Consider the following 27,057-nt stretch of genomic DNA (forward strand, 5'->3'; position numbering starts at 1 on the left):
ATTACACTATAACCCCTTTCTCCCTCCCACTTTCTGTCTCCTCTTGGACCATCACATTTCCCCGAAATTGTGTTCTCAACTGCCTCTCAGAAGAACACAAAGCTAAGAAATCTTCCTTGAAAAGGGACACAGAAGATGCCAGACCGGAACCCAGCACGACCCAGGCACCAGTTCAGACCTAGTGCAGCAAGAGGCAATCGCCCATTCAACTTAAGCAACTGATGATGTGGGAAAGAACAAGCCTATGACCTCAGTGGAACGCAGCCAGGACCTTGAGAAGATGCTCTTCTTCTTTAAGACAGTCTGTTTGTACTGTCATGATCTACTACCTTCTACTCTCACCAAGCACACATTTAATTCTATTAGTCCATCCAACAGGACCTACATCTTTAGCCCAGATGCCAAACTTGGCAGAGGAATCCCACTCAAGAAGGACCCCACAAGCGCTACAAATGACCAACAGAACAATGTTGCTGGAAATGTGGGGCTGGATGAAGCAGTAATGATGCCAACGTAGCTGACTTAAGGGCTAAGAGAGAACTTCTAAAACACAGGATCACATTCATCCTGGCTCCCAGCACAGTGACCAGGGCAGAGCCACTGTGCACCTCACACCCTGGCCCCAAACAAACAGCTATCTACTTGATCTCAGTCTATCTCTTTAGCAACGATGGCAGTGATGGTGGCGGCGGCTTGGAACTTGGCTTCTCTCACTATTACCAATCTTCAAATGCTGCTTAATGTCAAAGCAGAGGATTCAGGAAGCTTTGATTACACAAGTTCTTAGATCCCCAGTGGTCCTTGCATACAGTGAAGATGCCCATTCTCCTCTCCAAAAAAAGTTCGTATAGGGGCACCTGGGTGACTCAAACGGTTAAGTGTCTGCCTTCAGCTTGGGTCATGATCCCGGGGTCCTGGGATCGAGCCCCACACTGGGCTCCCTGCTCAGTGGGGAGTCTGCTTGTCCCTCTTCCTCTGCCCCTCCCTCAGCTTATGATCTCCTGCTCTCAAAAAAAAAAAAAAGTTCCTATAGCATCAACTCTTACTGTGAAGACCTGTACCTCCTCACAAGCACTCTACTTCCTTACTTTATGCTTCTTTTGATCTATCTCAAGCTACTTTCATGTTCAGCTTGGAGCCCAGCCAATCTCTCCTCAGAATAAAATGTAGCAACTTGGGCTTAAGATTTTAAGAGGAAGCACTTGCCATTCTAAATTTTCACAGGGGGCACCTGGGTGGCTCAGTCAGTTAAGTGTCTGACTTCGGCTCAAGTCATGATCCCAGGGTCCTGGGATCGAACCCCACATTGTGCCCCTCACTCCCCACTGTCCCTCACCCTCTGCCCCTCCCCCTGCCCATGTTCTCTCTCTCAAATAAAATCTTTAAACAAAAAATTCTCACAGGGGTGAGAGTATAGGTAGCAGAGGGTTCCAGAGATTGAACTCTCTAGATTCAAGTTTCCATAATTCAGTAAACTTTTATCAAGTCTATACCGTGTGTAGTCTTCTGAGGATACAACCAGACATAGTTCCTGACCCTCAGAAGCAAAGTGGCTGGTGGTAAAGACACATATACACACAATTAATTATAAAATAATACAGTCATGCTGCAACAGAGGGACATACAAGGGCTATATGAGAGTCAGGAGGGATTAACTGTTTAGGGAAATCAGATCAGGCCTCCTGACGAGGCAAGTCCAGGGAGAAGGGGGTTGGGGCAGAATGAGCCTGGGTACAGTGCAGCACATGCAAAGAGGTGAGGGCCAAGTTCAGCATGACTAGGAAACTGGGAGAAGAGGTAAAGACAACTCCCAAGTCTGTAACTCAGATGGCTGGTGAAATGGTAACATGATACAAAACAGAGAACACGGGGAAAGAGTTTGATAGGAAAGAAAAAGAGTTTGGCCATGATGACCAATCATGGTGGGTCTCTCACTAATAATGCGATAATCATAATGTGTAGCAGGGTGGTAGCAGTGGTAGCTAGAGTCAGCAGAGCATGAGGAAGCACTTCTCATGCTCCCTAGTCCTTCACTGTGTCCATTTAGAAGGAAACTGAAGCTTAGGAACTAGCCCAAAGGCACATACCAGTGATAAATTAAAGATTCAAGCTCAGGTCTTCTGGAGCCAAAACCTGTACTCATTCTACTACACATCAATGTGAACTTGAGAGATACAGGTGACTCTACTTTGAAAACCAAAGTTTTGGTGTTAGGCAAAGTCAGGGACAGAAAAAGAATCAGTCACCAATTTCTATTTAGTCTTCTTGTACACCATATCCCACATGGGGCCCCCCTGTCCACTCTGGATGCTTTACTTCTAGCCCCCATCACCTTATATGCTACAGCTAACATTATCCTTAATGGTGAAAAAGCTTTTCCACTAAGATCAGGTGCAAGGCAAGTATGTCCCCTCTCATCAATCCTTTCCAACACTGTATTAGAAATCCTTGCTAATGTAATAAGACAAGAAAAGGAAATACAAGTACATAGATTGGGAAGGAAAAAAAAGGTTGGGGACGCCTGGCTGGCTCAGGTGGAGGAGCGTGTGACTCTTGATCTTGGGGTTGTGAGTTCAAGCCCCACACTGGGTGTAGAGATTACTTAAAAATAAAATCTTAAAAAAAAAAATTGCACTTTTTCAACTTTTCTGGATAATGCCTAGTTCTTTTCCATAGTAGTTGTAGTAATTCACACAGTCCCATCAGCCACAAATAAGAGCTTGCTTGGCTTGTTCTGCTTCCTTGCCAACATGGTATATTATCAAACATTTATTTTTTGCCAGTCTAATGAGTATGAAATATTATCTCAACATGATTTTAATTTGCTTTTTTCAGATTACTATGAAGTAACACTATCTTTTCATGTTTATTGGTCATTATTGTTCTTCTGTGAAGTACTCATTCTTTTGCCCCTTTTTCTACTGCTCCTTGATTTTCTTTTTCTCGTTGATAATAGGAGTTCTTTATATATCTCCTGGCTGCCATGCTCCCTTGTCAGTTATATGGGTTACAAATGTCTTCTCCCAGTTTTTGCCTTGTCTTCACACCCTTTACAACCCTCTTCTGATGAAAATATGCTCTTATTTTTAGTACAGTTGAATTTATTATTTTCCTTTAAGTTCACACTTTTGCTTTTTTATTTTTATTTACTTTAAAAAAAAATGGTTCCCCTTTCAGTGGGATTTCCATTTTATTTATTTGTTTTTTTAAAATAATTTCTATACCCATCATGGGGTTTGAACTCTACAACTCCCAGATCAAGAGTCACATGTTCTACTGACTGGATGAGCCAGCCAGGTGCCCCCACTTTTGCTTTTTTAAAAGACCAGAAACACCCCAAAGTTGATGGTCAATAGGATGGATGAATTTTGGTAACTTCATACCATATAGTTGAGAAAAGAACAAATTATAGCTGCATGATCCATATGCATGATTTTTAGGAATACAATGTTGAGCACCAAAAAGCAAGTTTTAGAAGAATACCTACAGCCCAATTTATATAATTTTTAACAAGCATGAGAAACAACAGAAGATACATACTGTTTAGGGATAAAATAACAGCAAAATTATAAACAAAAAAAAAAAACCACACAAAAAACAAAAAACCGAAATGGAACAGTTTCTAGATTCCTTACAAAAGAAAAAGAAATGGAATGAAACAGTGAATGGCACATGGGGAACCTCAAAGATAAACATATTATTCTTTTTAACCTGGCAGTTAGCTACCTAGGGGTTCACTGCCTTGTTATACTCTCTACCTTATTAATAAATGTTACATCTATTCAATAACGATACGGACAACAAAAAAACTGACTCCAAACTCATGACCTTTGTGGTAAAATTGTCCTTCCACTGGTGCTCTTAGCCCAATGACTGACACTATCAGCCACTCAGTTGATTAATTCAGAAATCATCACCAAAACTTCCTTTTCTCTTGCTCCTCCTACCTCCATTACATTAGCAAGTGGGTCAGTCTCCTCACTATTTCATAAATCTGTCTACTCCCCCATTATCTTCACCACCACTCTTGTCAAAGCCACCATCTTATGCCTGGACAGGCACAAGAGCTTCCTAACTGGAAACCCATTCAACGTTTCCTCCTCAACCAATCCATCCTTCTCTCACTGTGTCCTCTCTTCCAGTTCCCTGAATGTGCTTATCCTTCTACTGCCTCAAGGTTTCTGCGTTTATAGTTCATACTGTTCCCTGTTCCTTGCTTAAAATTCTCTCCCACTGCCCCTCCCCCTCCACAGCTCAACTGTTACTTCCTCAAGGGATGTGTTCTCTGACTCCAGGGCTAGATCTGATCTGATGCCATTAAAGGATCCTACAACATCCTGTAGTTTTCCTTCACAGCACACATCACAGTTTGCAATTATATATTTATGTGATTACTGATTGATATGACTTCCCCTCTAGACTAGAAGTTCCACAAAGGCAAGGGCAGTATCTGCTTTTGCTCACCACAGTATTTCTGACACCTGGCACAGAGCACTAAGCCTGGCACACAGGAAGGCTCCAATCATATTTTTAGAATGAAATGAGGGAACTTATTAGTATAACCAGTCTAGAAAATTATTTTCCCATTATGAAATGGCTCGATGGTTCTAATTGATATCAAAGGGTTCCTTGAATCCCAAAATTTTGTGTATGTTATCCCCCCCACCCCTGTGTATTCTGTGCCCTTCTGCTTTCTCTGCCTCCTGCTGTACTATCCATCTTTGAAATTCCAGTTCCTCCAGGAAGAGTTCCTTGACTCCTGTGCTGGAAATGCACACCATCCCTATGGCGTATCTTTTCCATTACGAAATGTATTTCACTTGTTTGGGACTTGTTGAGAATTTGTTTTCTTATGGTCACAGGAGGTTTGAGTTCTATAATGAAACTGTAAGCCTCTGAGAAAACACTCTTGAATATCTAGATCTTCAGTTCACTGAGGGTAGAGACCTTGTATCACAGTCATTCATATATGTGAGATCTATTTACTGGGTGACCCTTGTTGGGAGGCAACACAGTCCAGTAGGACAAGCATGAGTTCTGGGTTAGGGGGCGCCTGGGTGGCTCAGTCGTTAAGCGTCTGTCTTCAGCTCAGGTCATGATCCCAGGGTCCTGGGATCGAGCCCCACATCGGGCTCCCTGCTCGGTGGGAAGCCTGCTTCTCCCTCTCCCACTGCCCCTGCTTGTGTTCCCTCTCTTGCTGTCTCTCTCTGTCAAATAAATAAATAAAATCTTAAAAAAAAAAAAAAAAGACTTGGGTTAGAATCCAGCTTTGTCACTCACTGCTGAACTCTTAATGAGGTATATAACTTCTCTTAGTTTCCATCTGGGCATCTGCAGATATGCTAAAACCTAGAGGGAAGGGGTATACAGACTTCTCATCACACAAATCTTACTCTACTGTAATGATGTTGTAAGTCTCTGCTGTGCTTGAGATTAGCAGTTCTCAAGGGATGAGGGTAGAGTTGGTCATACCACCCACCAGCAGGTGTTTTTTCACATGATGGGAAGGGCGGGACTGTCAATGCCTGAAGGATGCTACTGGCACTAAGAACCCAGGGGCCAGGAAAGCTAAAGTCCTGCAATGTGAGGGACAATCATACAACTGTTGTATTCAAAATGGTGAGAAGAAACCTACCACTGAGAAACACTAGTCTACAGTCAATAATACTTTTTATTCTTCTTTATAGTCTCAAAACTTAGCACAGGCCTATAATAGGAGGGCAATAAATGCATGTTGGCCAAATGAACGAATGAATTATAAAGATTATCATTTGGAACAAACCGGATTAGGCCACATCAACCATGACTGTTAACATTTTCTTATGCTCAAGGTCCACCATGTAGTACTTAGAGACAAATTTGTGCAGATCAAATGGTGTGTTTTGAGACTTCCTGCCAGGACAATACTGACCTCTTCTGTTCAGCGGTGTGGCCACTTCCATGAGAACGCAGCCTGGCTAGATCAAGAACTAGGGCCACACAGACCACATGAGAAACAGAAGTTTCAGCAGCCATCCTGAGACAGAAAATCCTGATGGATTTAGTTTCTACCCCATTGATGAATCCTAGAAACCTGGATCCACCCCTAGCACTCTACTCACCTTCTGCAAATCCATGGAAAGCTGCTGAATGAACGTTTGGAGCTCTTGTTCCTTTTGCTCCAGGGCTGAGACCTTATTTTCTGCACCTGTTTTTGAAGCTGTCACATGATCTCTTCATTGAAAGAAAGCAGACAACAAACACATTTGGAAATCTCATCTAAGAGACACTCTTCTACAGGAAAAATATAGATGGTTCTTTATATGTCAGGGTTGCAAATGTCAGGCATGTGAAAATTATCAGTGGAGAAGACTCCTTGGCTCTTTCTGAAGTAGAAGCCCAAAGAGAAAAATTCCTTAAATTTGCTTAAATCTAGGTTTAAGCAAAAAATCATGATCTGCCTTTGGTTACTCAATAGCTTAGAAACAAAAACACATCTGAATCACTTGGCAGGCTTGGAAGCTGAGCTTAGGTAGGTGAAGGGGAGGGAGGGTGTTGGGTGTAGAGGGTCTCGAGCTCTGGGCAGGTAAGGATAGTCTAGAAGCCTTTGCCAGAACTGAGATCAGAAAAGTGTTGCAAAGAGCAGTGGGGAAAGGCAGGCAAGCTATAGCCGGAGCTACACTAACACCGCTTCCCAGGGGCCCCACAGACCAAGCAAGAACCTCTGCTCTTCCAGCGCTGAGCAGTGTCTCTGCAATTCTTCTAGCTTCTGGCTCAAGTCTGATGACATCTGACTGGAGGTCATCAACTCCTCCCGGGTGTGACTAAGTTCTCTGGTTCGTGCCTCCAACTCTTGCTCCATTTTCCCCAGACTTTCTTCTTTTTTTAAAAGCTGATACAAAGATAGAAAGTTTCACTGGGCCACTACTAAGAAATACTACTGAGACCTATTTTTAAAAATATGGACCAACAAGGCAAACTTTCATAACAATTTTGTGAGCTTATAAGGGGCCCAGTAGTAAAAAAGAAAGAAAAGGAAAAGGAAGCACATTTCAAACAGAACTTTCCCGCTTTGATAAGCTGAAAAACATACATATATGATTAATATCAGAGACTACTAGGGTATGTTCATCAGCAGTTAGAGAATGATGACTAGTAAAATCAGAGTAATTATCATCTATACAGCATGTAGCTATGAAAACAAAAATGCGTACCATGTGCTTTACTTTACTTAGTTCCTGTTGCTGGAACCCCTCTAATTCATCCATTTCATCCCTCCTTTGGAAAAGATTCAAACTCTGGTTCTTCATTTCCTGTAACTGAGCTGTCAGAAACCTTTTCTCCTATTTGGAGAAAGAAGACATCATCTCAGGCAATGAAGACACCACAGATCCATATTATGTAAGCAGAATGCTTCTTTAAAAAATCTACACAAAGTTTTTATTTTATCCAGCAGAATTCTTTTTTTTTTTTTTTTTTTTTAAGATTTTATTTTTAAGTAATCTCTCCCTGCAACGTGGGGCTTGAACTCACAACCCTGAGATCAAGGGCTGCTCGCTCCACTGACTGAGCCAGCCAGGTGCCCCCAGCAGATTTCTTAATAAAGGAAAATCTTTAAAAAACTCTCTTGTCAGCAGACAATAATAAATAACAGGAAGCTTTACGGTGATATGACCAATACAGCATTATCTAACTCTCTTTAAGTTAAAAATAAATGTGTTTTAAATGATATAGGTGTGAATAAGGGGAATAAGAGCAACAATTACTTGACACTTTAAAGTTCTTAAGTTTGATTAGAAATTGCAGATATTCATTTTACATGTCTATTTTCAGTGACATACTCAACTGGATGAACAACATGAAGAACTGGAGTAAAACTGAATACCCTGAAAAAATTAGATGCATTTAAGTAGAACTGATGTCAGTTAGCAATTTCAGTTAGGAAGTCAACAAAAATTAGACATGACTGGTGTCAGCAGGTTACAATTTACTAAATGACAGCTTCCCAAGATAGATTCTCTTCAGGACAAGCCCTGCTGCTACAGTTTCCAATTCCTGATTGAAAAGAAATCAAAACAGTCTAAAAATAACATTTCCAGAAATTACAGTGGCTTCAAAGACCTACATAGATGTCTCATTGCTCTTCTGGGTCTAAAATATTTCCCAGTACCTCTTTGGGCAGGGGAGTGGGGGTGGGGATCGCCTTAGTACACTGAAGTAGGTTCAGTCCTGTACGTATCCTTCACCATAAATTTAAAAGATAAAAAATAGTTCAATGAGAATTTCAACTACTACAATCTTAAGTTTCTTTTAAGAAAACTTTAACCTAATCAATACCTCCATATTAAAGACCATCATTAACACCATGTCCAGATTTTTTAAGCACAAATTTCTTTGGGAGATAGCTGGACTTTCCTGTAATTCTTTCCTTACATACGTATGTTCAAGCATTCTTTAATAAACTGATAATCAGATTTCTACAGAACACACACAGAGAACTGGTTTAACTTGGAGTTTTATCCCAAGAATGTAGCAACAATAAAACTCACCTACTTAATAAAACGAACAGTATATATATATTAGAAATGAGTTATTTTATTTCATTTTTAAAAATATTTTATTTATTTATTCATGAGAGACAGAGAGAGAAAGAGAGGCAGGGAGCCCGATGCGGGGCTCGATCCCAGGACCCTGGGATCTCGACCTGAGCCGAAGGCAGACGCTTAACCGACTGAGCCACCCAGGCACCCAAACAGTAAATATATTTTGCAACTGAATATATCAATCTAAGAAATAATTTTTCTATCACGAGGAGTAATTTACGAGTATTCAATGAAAACAAAAAATGAATTAGGTAGCAGCATATAATTTGGGCTGAGGGAGCTGACTTTTAAATTAAAATGTTTTTCTAACTATAGGCCTGAAATTTCATCTTCCTGTTCATGTCTGGGAGCCAGGAATACATTACATTAAGCACCTACACAGTGTTACACAAGCTATGGTGATAGAGTAATCAATTTTCCTCGTCTGTGTTTAGCCAAGAAGTGCTCTTATCTGCTCAATGCTGAGCCTTGAAAAATGCCCTCCTTCCCCACTGCCTCCTCTAAAAGTATTCCTAACATTACCACAGTGCCAGTTAGGGCCCCAGCAGGAAACAGATGGCAGTCTTTTTTGAGAAGAGTTTAATAAAGGGACTTTTCAAAGCTGTGGGTAAGAAAGCACAAAGCTAATGTGCTAGTAACAGTTGGGTGGGAAGGGGCAAGGGGATGTAGAGAAACCCAGGAATATGCAACTAAAGCTGTGACCTTTGGCCATGGGATACAACTAACCTGAAGGGATCCCACATGGAGAAGGCTGGAGGAATAAATCCTGACCACACTCTTCTTCCACACACAGTTCCTTTGTAGTTCCCCCCTGGCAGAACCGCTGGAAACCAGAGGGCAACGGAGCCCAGCTGATGCAGTGTCCATCAGCCTCCAGGGACACAGAGAAAGGTAAGAGAGGGGTGGAGAGGATATTGGGAGGAGCAAACAAAAGATATCCAGCACGCCCCTCAAGAAAGGGGATTGCATGAGCTTTTCAAGTCAGTGTCGAATCAACCAGCACCCTAAGTCTAAGAGGTGGTAGAGCGATCTGTACACTGGATATCAGAAAAGCCATTTTCCAAGCCCTGAGGAGAGGCCGACATTCATACTGAGATAAAAATAAAAGATAAACTAACCTTTTCAAGCTGATCCATTTTTTCTGACCATTCCTAAAACAAAACAACAAAAAAGTACAGTTTCCAGGGAAGAGTATCAGTAACATAAGGTTTTCAGAAAACAAAACAACCTAACTCCCCCTGCAAAGCAAGCAAGCAACCAACCAAAACAGCAAATAAAAAACCCCATAAAGTTGGCTTAGTATTAAGAGAACCAAGAGTCCTAAAAGGAGAAGAAAATGAATTTTACAAAAAATTCTAGAACACAAATATAAACCTGCAGATTTTACTACGGAGAGCACCCAACAAAGCTGTAATGTGGTGTTCTGAGGCAGCTTTTCACTTTATTCGTGAGTGTTTTTCCACGAATACTATTATTATTTCTTGGGAGTGGGTAGCTGGGACCAGCTGACTTGGTAACTCTATAACTGATATTTAGAAATTAATTTAATGAAGGTAAGAGGGACAGATTTCATCAGCCCCTGATAATTATTTTCCTTCTTATCTTGAGTTTACCAATATGCTTTTTGCCATCTGGTATAAGTTAAAGGAAAAAGGATGATGCCCCTTATTCACAAATCACAGAACAGGAGGAAAAATCACCATTGGTACAAAAAGCCATATTCCAAGTGCCTACAATCAGAATCCACCAATTTTAGATGATATCTTCATTTATATACGTTTATACCATAGTTATCCACTAAGTATTGGTGAGTAATGTCTTTTTCTGGCTAGCAAATGTCCTAATACTCACTTTAAAATACTCACTTTACCCATCCACCCTCCCACCTACTGTAGATGAATTATATATTTTCTTAAGTAAAACATAATAAATTGACCCTGTCTTACTTAATAAATCAAGATTATCACTATAATATCTTGATGGTTTTCTTAAATTTAAAATGCCATCAAACAAAATATACTTCATAATTATTGTAATAGCTAGTAATAGTACTATTTTCCTCTCTTATTCATTCAGCATCTGTCAAAGGATGGTTCTAATGAGATTACAGGAGTTCCTTTCTGTCTAACTCATTGGGTTGAAGACACTAGGGAACAGAGATTGTAAGAACCATGTACATCATAGAAGCTGGCTAGTTTGATAGGATTCTCCACTCTAAGAGGCAAATGTTTGGGGTCTAGGCCTTGAGACAGGTTTTTAAAGGACAAAGACCATTTTCCTTCTCTTGGGATATGCCACCAGATTAGGACACATGATTTCCCTTCTCCCTGTTACAAAGTTACATAGAATGACAGAATGATATTCTCATATTCTGGATGCATTTCATGATTACAACTGTAAATTATATAAGCATTCCTTTTCTCCTAGGCTGTAAATATTTTCTGCCAGGTTTATGTCATGATTTTTGAAATCATGTCACTAAGTGAAATCTTTCCACCAGTCTTGGGTGTCACATATAAAATACCTGGTCCTTTCTGGCTAATGCCAAAGCCAGTCCTTCTGCCATTTTGGCTCTGTTGGCTTGGAATGTCTCATTCTGCTCTTGAAATTTCCGCATGGAAGCTGTTAACAAAGAGGCTCTATTTGAGATATGGCAATATTTCAGAAACGGCATGACAAATAGCCCATGTGATTACTTTACAACTGTCACCTAACAAAAAAGATCAAGGTCACATAAGTGGATAATGAGACTGGGAAAAACCTGATCCGTCTCAACTCTCCCAGAATCTTTTGGGCTTAGTAACAGACCACAGTTGTTTTTTTTGCTTTCTCTTGTTCTGTTTTGGTAACAAGCAAGTACATACATTTAGGAAGATGCCAAAAGTAACTTTTTCAATGGTACAATGATAGAACATGAGTTAGGTAGGCTGCTAGAAGATGCTAATGCTGTTGCTAAGTGATGGTTACTACCACTTTATCAGAATTAAAAATAAAATCAAAACTAGGCAAAACAAAAAAACATTTCTTTCACTTCGTTTTCCTTTCAAATTTTTTTTAGTATATATTATATCAACAGAAAATAACTTTCTACTTCTTTAGCATCTTTCTTGGACTGAATCCAAAGGAGAACATATGAGTTAGGATAGACTAAACAAAATGTATGTTCTATTGTTGGAGGAGTGATGACAGCTAAAGATTTCCCCCCATTCTGAATGTAGCAGCATGAAGCCACAGCTAGAACCAGGCTCCTAATCTAGGTCTAAGGGCCAGGCACATGATTTTACTAAAATCTAACGGCAGCCAATAAACTGGTCAACTAGATGAAGACAAGCTGATACACATACTGACCTTCTCCTAAGAAGTATGCCCGTAACACAACATAAATAGGAATTGTATGCTTATAAATACCAGACAAATGTTTTATCACCCTGATTAAGAAGTACACTTACAAAGATGTGAGCTATGATGAAGGACAAACTTAACCATACACTATTGTTTCATTAAAAAAAGCTAAACCCTGAAAAGATTGAAAAAAAAGCAGGAAAAAAAATACGTACAATCCTGGTGTTTTTCTAATGCAATTTCAAGCTTCTCTTTTATCTTCTGCAAGTTTCGGACCTGTTCAGCATAGTCTTGGGTGAGGAGGGTGACGCACATACCAGGAATGGACAAACATCAGGAAAGGAAGTTAATTAAACAAAAAAATGAGTGAAAATGATGATGATTTTCTCAACCTGAAAACCATTGCTGTTAAGGAAAGCTAGGCAGACAGCCTCCCATTAACAACGAACAACACAGGCAAACAGGTATAGTACAAACCATCCACAGTGTAAATGGTGAATACAAACAGGCAGATTTGTTTAGCCTGGATAGAGAGCAAGAACTGGGCCTCCTCTGGTCATCAGAAATGCCCTGCTCGTTAATTTCAAACCTCAGTTTTCACTTCCCCTTCCAGTATTAGCAATAGGATAGGGCAAAGGGAATTCACTGAACAGCTCACAGTTCATACAACTGAGTTAACAGTGGTTGGGGCAATAGCAAACACCTTACCACAGGATGGTCTTTACCATGAAAGTACTTAGTTCTCCAGAAAAGTCAGTTTCCTTTCTACACAGGAACTGAGCTTCTTATGCCATATTAAAGGTAAAAGTCAGAATTAATTACCTGGGTGGCCAAAGAAGATAGTATGGTATAGGGGAAAAGTAGGTAGGCTTGGGCCAAATCCCAGCTCTGTCAGTCTGTAGCTGAGAGACCGTAAGCAAATTATTGATCCTAAGTGTTAGTTTCTTTACTTAGCAAATGATGGTATTAATCGTAATAGCCTCAAATGCACTTAGTAAACTAAGTGTTTTATGTGTCCTAATTAGATAACAAACTAGGTGTTTTCTATGCCAGAAGCACCTGACACACTTCAGTAAGACGTTCAATAAGAGGTACCTGCTGCTGTTGTTCATACGGAACCTGGAGGAAGATACCTGGGACATAACCGGGCTTTCTAAGTGTCCATTCTCTGCCCTGTCCCTTCTCTAATTTCAGTCAAGCCCAAACGATTCTTCCGTCTTCTGTATTAGGGAAGGCACGTAGTATTTCACAGCTTTCTCCCCAACATTAAACAAATGTAAAGTTATTTCACCTCTGTTCCTGATATTATTTACAAGTAGGTATAACAGGATTGTAACAATTGAATTTAAAGAAGACTGTAGTTAAGAGTATGGACTCTAGCAAGCAAATCTGGGTTTGGATCCCAGCTCCACCACCTACTACTTGTGTGACCTTAACCTCGCTAAGCCTAGTAAGGCTATAGTAAGGACAAAAGGAGATAATGGACCAACTGGGAGCTGTGAGCTATACTACGGACCTTTGATAACCTCACAAACACAAATATTTTGCATATAATTTGGTGACTTTTGTAGTCTACGGCTTTCATTTCAATAAAATGTGCATAAGGCCAAGGGACAAAAAGAAACACAGAAGCCATTGACCACTTCACAGGATGAAACTTTCAAAATGTATCCACTGGCAGAAACCAAAATAAGAACTCACAACTTTATCACAAACATGCCCTGTTCAGGCAAAGGATATAACGAAGTTGTGTAAATTGTAAACTACACACAAAAGACATAGAGTTACAGCTTCTATACAGGTGTTGAATATCATTGGAAAGTGGTCTAAAGACCCAGAAGGACACTTACACAGGTGGTATGTAGCTACAGCAAGTGGCAACGTAGCACCAAACCCTCTCTGGCGCTGAAGAATCTGTCTGTTGGCCATTCCCTGTAAATACTACCCCCTACCCTTCTCCACCTGAAAGCTATGCTAACAGGTGAAAGATCATCAAATCTAGTCTACATATACTTTTCATACCTTTTATATCCATGGCTAGAAACCTCAGGAGCAGAAAAACCTAGGTTGTTTTTTTAAACTTTAAAACTCAGTTTTGAATTTACACTATTCAAAATACTAACAAAAGGAGGGAACAAAAAGGGTACAAATTGCTACATTTTGACTAAGAAATATGTCAATATATGTCAATATAACCATAAGGTTATCCTATATGGCTATTTGATATAGACAAAGGGTCAGCCAAGGCAAGTTTTCTTTGCTTGCTTTTTATGAATTCTTAGACATACCAGAAAGTCTGACTTCTAATTTCCGTATCTGTTCATTCCTTCTCAAAAGCTGGGATGAAAGATCTTCTCTGGAGCTGCTTCCATCGGAAGCCTGTTGAAATACAGACAAGAAGAGGGTTTATACATGGGTTTTCAGCAGTGTGAGACCCCAGTACTGAACCAGAAAGCAACAACTCTTGTTTCAGGTTTCATTATACTTTGTGATCACTGAAGAGCTTCTTAACATACCTGGGTCCTAGCTTCTCTACCTATAAAGTAGAAACAACACTATCCCCTTCCACAATGTGGAGGAGGTAGGAGATGCTAAACAAACTGTGTGTGTGTGTACACGGTATTAGAATAAGTAGTGGTAAACAAATCCATTATGATCAGATCACACCAAGTACATAATACAAAGAATATATTTTCAGTGATAAAAAAGAAAATCACTTTATTTTTCCAAAGGTAAAGTCCTGGCAGAAAGAGGGGGAAGGTTCTTAAACAAGGGGTCGAAGGCTGGTGAAGAACTGATCACTGAATTGATTGATAAAGTTTCAGTATCTTCATCTAAAATGCATCAAAGACTTTAGCAGATAATATGGATTCAATAATCAATATATTAATGAGACATCAATTTTCCCCAACAATCTATTTTATTTTTAAAATTTTTAAAAAAGATTTTCTTTGAGAGAGAGAGAGTGAGAGAGCAGGGGGAATGAGAGAGGGAGAAGCAGACTCCCCGCTGAGCAGAGAGCCCTATGCGGGGCTCAATCCCAGGACCCTGAGATCATGACCTGAGCTGAAGGCAGATGCTTAACTGACTGAGCCACCCAGGTGTACCCTCAACAATCTATTTTAAAATGTCTGGATATTACTATTTCTTTAGGCACTGCTTACTATTGCTAATAAGTAACTTACTTTATCTTTTTTCTTTGGATTATAAAATTTTTAAAAATACAGAACAGTAGGGGGAATGGTTTAATGAACGTTCTCCATCGACTTTAATAAATGCTGATGTTTTCCCCTATTTGCTTTATTATTTTACTGAAGTACTATAAATAACAGACATCATGACATTTTGCCCTAAATACTTGGATAAACATTTCCAAAATATAAGGTCATTTTCCTTTATAGCCACAATACCATTACCACACCTAACAAAATTTTATCTAGTATCTATTCTTTAGTCATGTTTCTCCATCTTATACCCAAAATATCTTCAAAGGTGGTTGAAAAATTCACTTTAAATATTCATTTACGCATCTAGACACTTGCCCAGTCCAACATTTATTGAGACATTAACTATAAGCATTATTTATAGTTAGGAGGCAGTCTCTGGAGGTGGACGGCCTGGGTTGAAGTCCCATCCTCACCACTTATAAAATGAGAACTTGGGCCAAGTAGTCACCTTCTCTGTGCATTGATTTCTTATGTAAACTATGACAACAAACATGATCAATTTCACAGAGCTGTGATGAGGATTAAATAAATCAACACTTGTCAAGTCCCTAAAACAGAGACTGGCACATAATTAGTTTTAACACATATCATCTATTATTAGTAGGCATTATGATTATTACTGCTAGTGACATATCCTCGTCTCTGCTGTGCTAAGCACTGGGAACAGTGGTGAAACAAAGAGTCCCCACCTAAAACAGCAGCAGAAGCAGCTACTATTATGAAATACCTGTTAAGAGCCAGGCACTATGCGAAATGTTTTTTTCACCAGGCAGAAGACGTAACATCGCAGGCCTGCAACCAAAATCCTTAGCAAGGTCTGCTTGTAAGGCCAGCCCCGGGATGGCCTATGGGAACTTAGACTTTGAAAGGGTTCCCACCATTCCTGATAAGAACAGTTCACTGTATCTAATCTATTTGTGTACAAAAATATGGTTTATGCTGAACACCTGTTTTCCTTCTGGGAGTCTGGAATTTTGGTAAATGCTTGGCAGAGGGTGCCTATGTGAAGAGCCTCCAATAAAATCCCTGGGCACTGAGTCTTTAAGGAGCTTCCCTGGAAGACAACATTTTACGTATGTTGTCACAACTCATTGCTGGGGGAATTAAGTATGCCCTGTGTAACTCCATGGGGAGAGGACTTTTAGAAGCTTGCACCTGGTTTTCTCCAGGCTTTGCCTCATGCACCTTTTCCTTTTGCTGATTATGCTTTGTATTCTTTCATAGCAGTGAGTAAAACCATGCTGAGTTCTGTGAGTCCTCCTAAATAACTGAATCTCAGAGTGAACCTTGGGGACCCCGAGACACATACTTTAATAAAGACAAGTACAGTTCCTATTTTACAGATGTGGAAATGAAGGCATAGAAAAGGAACTTGCCCCAAGTCACATAATAATGATGAAGCTGGGAATCCAATCTAGGTCTGACTCCTTAACCTGACCTGAGTTCCTAACTACTACTCTCTACTGCTTTTCATAAGCCTCCCAGTTTAGTGAGAGACAAACAAGCAAATCACCAATAATGCAGTGTAATAGGTGTTGTTACAGAGGTCAGTAGGAGATAAGAGACCAAACTCGGCCAGGAGGGTTAAGGGGTAGAGCGGGTGACAAGGGCAGTTGGGGTCAAGAGGGCTTCGTGAAAGTAACATGTAAGTGGAGTCTTTTTTTTTTTAATTTTTTAAAAAATATTTTATTTATTTATTTGACAGAGAGAGACACAGTGAGAGAGGGAACACAAGCAGGGGGAGTGGGAGAGGGAGAAGCAGGCCTCCTGCTGAGCAGGGAGCCCGATGCGGGGCACGATCCCAGGACCCTGGGATCATGACCCGAGCCGAAGGCAGACGCTTAACGACTGAGCCACCCAGGCGCCCCGTAAGTGGAGTCTTGAAGGAAGCACAAAGTCTGTCAGAGGAACTCAGGAGCAAAAGGAAGAGATGAGACATTTCAGAGAGGAGAGAGCATATGCAAAAATCTGTGGGCATGAAGGAATGTTGCCCATTCTAAAAATGCAATAGGCTCAACGTGGATGGAGCACAGTGTCTAGGAAAGTAGACTGAGATGAGGCTGGACAGGTAAGCTGTGCCACGACCTATGTATGAGTTTGCACTTCATCTTGAAGGTGATGGGGAAACCACTTTCATTTTAAGCATTGAAGAGACATGTCTCCTTAGAGACTCGGTGCCCAGGGATTTAAAACCACCAGGGAGTTTTACGCATTGAAGAGACATGAACACATCTGCTCTGGGGAGTTACTGCAGGCAAGGAGTCCAGACAGGCTACCACATTTGTCCAGAAAAGAAAGACAGCTTGAAATAAAATGGAAGCAAACGCACTACTAGCAAGGAGTAAAGGGAGCAAGGCTGAGGCATTCAGAAGATGGAAAACCAAAGTACTTGTTGACTGGACACCAAGAAATGGAGGGAAGAGTCTAAAATTCTTCAAAAATTTCTTGCTGGTGACTTGGGGGATGGAGGTACACATTTGGAGATGGAGTTAATGCATTCAGTTTTGTTCATTTTAGAATTTGAGACACTAGAGGAAAAGCATCTGGTTGGAGAAATATATGCAGTGGGATACACAGGTGTGGAGACAGGGAGTGACGATCAGAACGTATAGACAGGAAGTTCAAGTAGACTACTTTAGAAGTCTCAAAGGAAAATACTTCCTGAATTCAGGCCAGTATCTCTACCTGGAATACCTTCAAGATGAGAGACTTCATTTAGCATGTCATCATGAAGGCAAAGCAGGTACTTCTGCCACAGAACTCAGCACTGAAACTATATCCTTCAGCCTGGGGATCAAATGGGCACTACATTTCCTGTTAAATACAGCAGCCAAGGATTTAGATCAGGTAATCTTATTGTTCCATCCCAATAACCTAATAGCTTCTGCCATGTAATCTGACCCAGGACAGGTAGTATAAGAAAGGAGGAAGACGATTCATCTGACCCTGGAAACAACTCAACTGTCTATCATGAGGAAAAGGCAGAGATAAATTGTGGCCTTGTCAAATGCTGGAATCTTATACAGCAGTAAAAACAAATGAATCACAGCTTCATGGAAGACAGATGCATTCTGGAAACATGGCGAGTTAAAAAAAAAAAAGTTAAGGGCGCCTGGGTGGCTCAGTTGGTTAAGCGACTGCCTTCAGCTCAGGTCATGATCCTGGAGTCCCGGGATCGAGTCCCGCATCGGGCTCCCTGCTCGGCAGGGAGTCTGCTTCTCCCTCTGACCCTCCTCCCTCTCATGCTCTCTGTCTCTCATTCTGTCTCAAATAAATAAAAAAAAAAGTTAAGTTCAAGAAAACTATGGAGGGACGCCTGGGTGGCTCAGTTGGTTAAGCATCTGCCTTCAGCTCGGGCCGTGATCCCAGGGTCCTGGAATCGAGTCCCACATCGGGCTCCTTGCTCAGCGGGGAGCCTGCTTCTCCTTGCGCCTACTGAGAGCATGCCCTCTCTCTCTCTCAATCTTTCCGACAAATAAAAAAAAAAAAAAACCAAAAAACTATGGAATACCATTTTTATAAAGTTCACAAATAAGCAACACTACACAACAAATTATTTATAAATATATACATATCTGGGAGGATATTTTAAAAATCAAGAGAATGATAAATATAAAATTTAGGATGGGGTTATCTGGAGGGCAGGGAGGAAGAAAGTGAACTGGGCAGGAGCATACAAGTGGCTTCAAGAGTATCCATAATGTTCTAGTTCTTTAGATGGGTGACACATTAACAAGCATTCATTTTACTTTTATGCTTTATACTTTACACTTATATACATTCTTTTACATATATCAAGCATTATAAATTATTAAAAAAAAAAATCTGACTTTGAGAGGATCCTGTCATATGTCAGAGACATACTCTTAATCCTAAGGCATGCCATCTACCTAACACAACAGCATCTTCATTTTTCTGAAATCTTTCCAAACACAAAGGTCCTTTACAAATAAGGGACATACTGCAGTCAGGGGTGTCATCTTTTCATCAACTTCCCAGTAAAATAGTGTACTCTAACTCCACACCGTAACTCACAGACCATGTTAGGCAACAATGACCTAAAGTATATTTGTCTGCAGAATAGGACAAGGCTTTTTGAGAAATGAAATATAAAAGAAGATGCATAAGGTATAAAAAGAGTACAAGAGGACAATGTAGAGAATATGAAAAGGGACTCTGAAAAAATAGGAAAAAAAACCAAACAAACAGAAAAGCACCTCAGAGTAGGAAGAATCAGATATGAACTCCATATAATCTTTCAATTTTAAAAGAAAATATTTATGGAAAAGACTTTCTGAAATACTATTTTAAAAATAGATCAAGACTGTACCAAGTATTAAAAACTAGAGAAGATACTTACAAAGTCATCTCCTGAGTCAGCTCCCATAGAGGCAACCGATTCCTTGCTCACCGACCGTGGGATCCTAGTAGCACCTCCTGGCCTCTGGGCCACAGCAGTCTCTTCTGCAATTTTCTTCTTTAGTTTTGCAAACATTTTTGCTGTGTGGCTCTTCTGCACAGATGACCAGCTCGTGAACCACCCCAGTAGTCTAGTCCTTAGGCCAGCAACTAGGACTTCAGAGACTGGTGCCTAAAAAGTTCCAGACATCCAAGATAGCTGCATTCCCACTTAGATGTGGGCCAAGGGCTTATGGGACAGTATCTATAAATCAGACAAAAGAGAGCTAAGTTAAACACAGGAGAGACTTCGCCACTGAGTTGCTATGTTAAGCTTCAGGTTTCAAAATTAAGTTTCATAATTTTACATGTACATTTAATAGAACACAATTGCCAAACATTTAAAAAGCACTCAGGTGCTTCACACGCATAAACAGATAAGGAAATCCAGTCTCGAGATGAGGTAATCCGCCAAAGAGTGTGTGCTTAAGTGGCAGGGCTGCTTTTTGAACCCAGGACTCTGACTCACAAGTCCTTACTCTTTCTTTATTACGCCACTTTGGCTATGGCATATAACACATATAGTAAAATTTCCCAGGGTACACATTAACATCACATAATGGCTTGGAATCCTTCCTCCAATATTAACTACAGTTTACTTTTTTTTTAAGATGAAGACAAAAATATGTAACTCAATAAGGGGATAAAGGTATAACCTTCTAATGTTCTAGCATGGTTTGCCAACAGCTGTTGACTAGAAAAAGATGACAACCTAGAAAAAACAGGCAAGCCAGACAACTATCCTATATAAGCATCAGATACCCTTAAACATTTCTTAGAAATACTGCATGGTTCTCTTTAAGGGTGATTAAAATGACCTGAACTTAGTTTCGTCTTCAGAATGCTTTACATGATATTCAACATGAGATTCAAACGTCTTTTCCTCCCAGTGTTATATGAAACACCAATATTCTGGATCCAACCTTAACTTTCCATGTTCTGTGGAGGACACCTAAGTTCTGCTCTAAGATCTACAAATGACTTCTTACCACTTCAGATTATCCATTTAAATCTGTACAGTTCTTCAAGGTCTGTAAACCACCTACTCACCTGGCTTATCTACCAGATTTAAAACAGCCTGGAGGTCAAAGCATTCTGTCCTGCATGAAAACAAAGATAAAATGCATTGGGTATTTCCTTTCAAGTGTAAGGCCAAAATATTGGGGGGAAATGGAAGAGGAGAGAGGGAGGATTAACCAGAAGACAGAGGGGAGAATCTATCACTGCCACAATCCTCAGGGGTTACCTTCTCCTTTGCATTTGTGATCTGCCCAAGAGCTTCACTAACAGGCACAAAGAACAGAATCTCTCATTGCTGCCTAAATTTACTTCACCTTGGGAGGCCCCAGCAAAAACAACTTGAATGAGATTACGGTTTCCCAGGGCCAGTATTTATTTCTCAGTTGATTCTGACAGTCACACGTTGTTTGTTTACCTGGCCAGACCCGGGCTGTCTAGTCACAGAACCTTGACTCGCACTAAGTACGTCGCTGAGAAAAAGAATGGCTAAATTGGGTAAAAAAAACAACTGCCTTACGCCCAGGGATAGGCAGGTACCTGCCACGGCAGTCTGGATCCCACACACTCAGGCTCCTAGAACCGCCCGCGTTTGGACTGTCAAAGAAGGGAAAGACTCAGAGTCTCTCCCATTTGACAGCAAGGAAACTGAGACCCAGAGGGGTGTAGTGACTTGTCCAGGGTCGCTCGGGGGGGGGGGGGGGGAAATCCTGAAACCCTAGGCTCCAGACTCCCCGGCCGGGCAGCTCCTCTGCCCCCACCCCGGCCCTTTCAGCACCCCGGTACCGCCCCCCGCCTTGGGTCTGGGGCAGAACGAGGCCACCGGGAGAAAGAGGGGCCTCCTGGCATCTCCGGCCCCCGCCCGCGCACCTGCCGCTCTCTGGGCAGCGGGCAGAGCCCCGCCTCCGGGACCTCTCGTGAACGCCGGCCCGCGTCACCAGCCCCCACGGCCGGCCGGCGAGCGGAGCAGCGACCCGGAACCGCACCTCCACTAGCGCGCCGGAAGTGGCTGAGCGCGGGGCGGGCCTGCCACGCGCATGCGCCCGCGCGCGGTCTCCGCGGTCGACGGTGAGATATTCGCGGCTGCGGTTGGGCTGGGGCCGGTGGAGGGCGCGGGCACGAGGCTGGGCGCTCCCTAAGGCCGGCCCGCCACGTCACCCAGCGGCCCGACCCGTGGATGATGACTGGGTGGCCAAACCTTTATTGTTGTTCTTTTTTTTTTCTTAAAGGGGGCGGTGCGGAGCGGGGGAGTGGGAGGAGCCTTGTGGCAGAAGAGAAAAGCACCTCATTGGTGCCGTGGGGCCAGCGTGAGCTGTGCGGTTTTGAATCCTAAGGCCGCTGCTGCGCGGAACTGAGAGGGAGTTTCCATTCCGCTCCCCGCATCCCAGTACCACTGCGCCCTGCACAGCAGCCTTGCCACCGTGTAGTAGGTCATCACTGCGAGTCCGTGCCTCCCTCCTCACACAGAAGCCTGTGGCTTCAGAAACTAGAACTAGGTCTTCGCGCTTTGTGACTAGTTTTTAACTTTGGTGCCTATGACCTACTGGAGGTTACACGTTTTATATCGCAACCCAGGACACACATAATGTACCATTGAGAGAAAAGTTTCCAGAATCATACCCTTATATAATGCACTCCAATATACTGCATTTCATTAATAAACAAGCTGATGGCAGCCCACTACATTCATTTCATTATCTACTAATGGTCCTCCAACTTTTGACAGTTGAACAAACTCGAGAGAGGTAAAACTTCCTCGTTCAAAGTTACACTGCAAATTAGCCTGCGTCGGGTCTCTGGACTCCTCAATGACAACCAAGTCAGACATTCAACATTGAAGTCGCTCTTGTTCTTGCCCAGGACCCCAAAACAGCCCGAGGGTCAGCAACTTCCACCCCCCCCGCCAAACAGTCCTCCCTCCGCGTGTGACAGTTTTGACCACGTCGAGCAGGGCCGGGAAAAAACCAAGACTAGGACTCAGAAGAAATTTACCAACTAGAAGAATAAGCATCGAAGCTACGACCCCAAGACAGTCCGAAGTGTCTGAGATATTATCTGAAAGAAGCAAACCCTAACAGTTTAGCACTTACGTTGTCAACAATTCTGAAGAAGTACCAAAAACTTTAAGCAAATAATGTTTATTTTTATATTGATGATACACTTAATATACACGTGGATTCAAGATACAAAATTCATTTTCCAAGAGTTCACACCTGATGAATGTAGTCACATTCCTAGAGAACATTTATCAATGCAAAAATGTTTTCAATACACTGACAACAAAAATCAAATTTTCTGTAATCTTGTTATTAAAAAAACATCAAAACAACAATGTTTAACTTTCCATCCTCTACCATTTAAGTGCCCTTAAGGTGGTAGGCACCATAACAGAAGAAAACATTGGAAAGAAGGGCCTACTGAATCCACTCTGTGGAATCACAGTGTTTACTCTGAAATTCATTTAGTGAAGTAGTTAGTGAAAGGCTTGCTATCCTTTATAACAAATCACATACCATACAAGAGTCAAAAGTGATGAACTCAAGAAAATAAAATGTTTCAATAACTTCTCAGTTTCTAACATCTATGAAGTATTAACTGTAACAGACAAAGCAGAAAAAGGCTACTGAAAAGGAACACAGCAGGAAAACATCCTTAAGAGTATGTATGGCTTAAGCAATTCATAAACACAACAAATAAGACTTTCACAATACCACAAATGTTCAAGTCAAATGATATTGACAATATAATTTTCCCCTAGTCATTGGTAGTAAATAGCCCCTTCAAAATTTATTCTACTGATAACACATATAAAACTAGTGAATCTAAATGGTTTGCTGTCTCACAGAGCTGAGTTGACAGATTTTGATCTAAAATATTAAACCACAATACCCAAAATTTAGTACAAATGAGCAACAAGACAAAGTCTCAAGGATTACAGTGATTTGTGAATAGCTAGATAGGCAACCAAATAGCTTCATTATTTGCAAATAGATTAGCAGCACTTGGATAAGAACTGTTACATGAAAATTATTGTGCTTCAATCACTTGAGGAGAGCTAATAAATATAACTCTATAATCCCTATAGTGTTACAATTCTATAACATTCAGTTACAGACAAGCACAATTTTTAAAAAGTATTTCACACCACTACAAAATCAAGTAATTGTATTCTCCAAATGTAATTTCTGCTATGATTGAAACAAGTGCATTTATGCCTAATATCCATAATATAGACAATAGGTTCACCATTATTTTCAGGGAAAAAGATCAAACATAACTTATTTTTAACTCCTATGTGATTAGCTTAACCTTTAGTGATGATTTGAATAAAGAAAAAGGATATTTAACCTTACAATGGAAACTGCCCAGAGAATATAATAATGTGGCCTGAAATGACAGTAATCTTTAGAGCAAAGTAAGAAATGATTTATAACTGCTTCATCTGACTCAATGATTAATGAAACCACTATTTGTACTGGTACTACACAATGAAGATAACCTATTTGGGTACTTTCCTTCACTTGTAAGCTCTACTGTGAAAATGTTAGGACATTGTATCTGCTTTTATCTAAGTCCTGTCTACCTCAACTGGAAGAAGTTTCTAAAATACAAGACTCCTTGATTGCTGAACAGCAAGGTTTATTAAAAACAAACAAAAAATCATTGGAGAACTAGCCATATGGTCTATGTGGCAAAAGGAATGTATCCAGATAATTATAAAAAGCTACAAACATGTCCTAAAATATTTTACCGAACCATTAAAAGTTATTTTTAATAAGATAACCAAGAGCTAAAAAAAAACCAAAAAAACCACAACCTCATTCTTCAGGAAATAATAAAAATTCTTATTGCCCTACAACATTCTAAGCAATTTTTTTCCTGTAGATTTTTAATACATCACAACATATAATTTAGGAAAAAATCGTAATATGCAGAGGAGGGTAAGAATAAAATTTTTTAAAATGCAGTGGTTATTTTTCTATGGTTTGGAAGTATTTACTTTGGGATTATCATATATTATCATTTCACAATTTATAATGGTTGGTCATACTGATTTGATGTTTGATAAAACTTATGGGTCAAATTTTAATGTTCACAAATCTTAATTTTCATCACAGACAAGTGGATATTCACAATAGCTTCAAAAGGGAAAATAATACTAGTGATATAAAAATTTAAATACTGTTTACTGCAGACCTATAGGAAAGCTAGCTATAATTCCCTATCTCATTCTGAACATGATAGAATCACTCACTCTATTTCATCCCATAAGCCTAGCAGAAGAGTAAAACTCTGAACCCTGAAATTACCAATGTCTCAATAAACAATACTATACCTAAAAAGATGACTGTCTTAGGATATAGACTGGAAATGTTCACCAAAATAGGAAAATATTCCTAATAAGTAGTATGTTTATGACCAAATTCAGGCTTAAGTGAATCTGGAGTGCAGAATTAACAAAATGTACTTCTAACTATTAAAAAACTGAATCTACTGTTCAAATAATGTTTTTAAAAAATCGCACTGCTTAAAAAAAAATCACACTTAGAGTAGTCTGATAAGTAATAACTTTTAAAGAAAACACAAAAGAAATTAACAAAAATATTTTAAAATTAAGAAATGGTGTTTCATGATTAACAGTATTATACAGAAATGGAATTCTCAAAAGTTACACCAAACTAGTAAGTGAAAAATACCAAATTTACCTTAAGAAAACATTTCATATTTACAGACTTCCAAAGGAAATATTTCTATGGCACCAACAAGTCAGTTACACTTAATTCAATACATTTATCTCTACCCAATTTAAGGGTATGTCTCCCTACATTATCCTGACACCCTTCCTTTCAATAGGTGATTGATTCCATTCACACATCAATTATTTTTCCTTAAACACAAGGCATGCTTAATAAGTCTGTTCAAAAACTCAGTTAAGCTGGAACACAGTGTAATACCATGTTCTGAAATTTTAGTTTGAGGAAGATGAATTGCCTTTTTTTTTTTTTTAAGGTAAAGTGGTCACAGTATCCAGGAGAGACTGGGAAGTGCAGCATGAATAGAAATAAAGTATCAAAGTCTTAAGAGTACAGAATGGGGGAAAGGTTTGGTTTTCTAAGCAATTCTTACCTTATTTAACTGCAAAGTAACTGGCTTTACAACTGTTAGAAACAGAGGTCATATTCACAATGTCAGTCTCATCTACTGCACTTCTTACTGCTGCTCCTTTCCTCAAATTAATGTCCATACTGAGCCTGAGTCAGTTCTATGAATTTTAAATAGCATAACATCTACTCTGCTACTCTCCAATTGCAACGAATGATTTGGTTACTAGAACAGTAGAATGTCAGACACGATGGACATTTTCACTGATTTTCCAGAAATAATACATTACCAAATTTTAATATTTATTTACGAAAAAGGCGATTACAACTTTATTTTAAATTTAATACTGTAACTGAGAGGTGTTGTGAATAGTTGGCTTCCTATTAAAAATACAATGAAGAGGCAAATGTAACATTTGTTGGGTGGTAAAACCGACTTCTGACTCTAACTCCTCTTTTTAAGATAATTTAATATTGTATTACACAGATGTGATCGTCTGAAAAATAATGGGGTAAACAGTTGTTTTGCAGTTATATTTTATCATGCAAAAATAACCTCTACTTAATTTTTGCGGTGAATGTGTTCAAGGGTATACTAAACATCTCCTACACTCTTCCGTGCAAATACACAGGCCAGGTGAAAACAGGAGTAACAAACACTGATACTCTGTGATACTCCATGTTCACACTTTGGCACTGCACATATTCACTATCCTCTAAGAGGATATCCTCCCCCACCCATCATCCTTGGTAGAGGTTTGGAGGCCCAGATCTGACAGCATGCCATGCACCTAATATTAAGAATTCTATTTCATGTGTGAATATATCATCAATTTGCAGAACACAAGTGGTCTCATAGAGACAAAGAAATACAACTGGAGGCATTTTATTCACTAGAAGCATTTTCTCAGATGAGCCTACTCATCTTTGATATGCAACTCCAATAAGAAAAATCTATAGTCTGAAATGCCAAGACAGGACTAAATTAATCACAGCTGCTGCAAATATACAGATTAATAATCTCCTGTTCCTTATTAAATCCCACCCCCACCTAGGTACAGCCTTCCCCTACCTAATGCCCCTTTTTCTGCCTCACAGAGACAGATACAAAATGAGACACATCGGTGAAAACACTGTTCCAAAATTAAAATTTAGTATCAGGTATTGACATGGCAACTACAAACAGAATTTCTCTATTTAAAGGACATTTTCCTATCTATTTTGAAATGTGATCAAAGTAATTTTTTCCACAGCCCCTTAATTCTCAATATAAATACTACTCAATAATAATACTCAATTATGGGTCAAGAAAAATAAAGGACTGAAATA

General features: G+C 40.0%; 1 protein-coding gene across 2 annotated transcripts in view; it reads right to left on the reverse strand.

Annotated features, from left to right (window-relative positions):
• Positions 1-21,590, reverse strand: part of GOLGA1 (golgin A1) — a 44,953-nt gene extending 23,363 nt beyond the window's left edge. For both annotated transcript variants that reach the window (XM_021691806.1, XM_044920840.1), the window contains exons 1-10: positions 21,497-21,590; positions 20,660-20,709; positions 19,512-19,814; positions 14,213-14,303; positions 12,140-12,214; positions 11,107-11,204; positions 9,701-9,733; positions 7,194-7,322; positions 6,702-6,871; positions 6,102-6,213 (exon numbers count right to left, since the gene is read on the reverse strand). In XM_021691806.1, the coding sequence (XP_021547481.1) occupies positions 6,102-6,213; positions 6,702-6,871; positions 7,194-7,322; positions 9,701-9,733; positions 11,107-11,204; positions 12,140-12,214; positions 14,213-14,303; positions 19,512-19,646 (843 nt within the window). In that variant the 5' untranslated portion in view covers positions 19,647-19,814; positions 20,660-20,709; positions 21,497-21,590. The remainder of the gene's footprint in view (positions 1-6,101; positions 6,214-6,701; positions 6,872-7,193; positions 7,323-9,700; positions 9,734-11,106; positions 11,205-12,139; positions 12,215-14,212; positions 14,304-19,511; positions 19,815-20,659; positions 20,710-21,496) is intronic.
• Between the last annotated feature and the right edge of the window lie 5,467 nt (positions 21,591-27,057).

Source organism: Neomonachus schauinslandi, chromosome 13 (assembly GCF_002201575.2).
Source record: "Neomonachus schauinslandi chromosome 13, ASM220157v2, whole genome shotgun sequence".
NCBI lineage: Eukaryota > Metazoa > Chordata > Mammalia > Carnivora > Phocidae > Neomonachus > Neomonachus schauinslandi.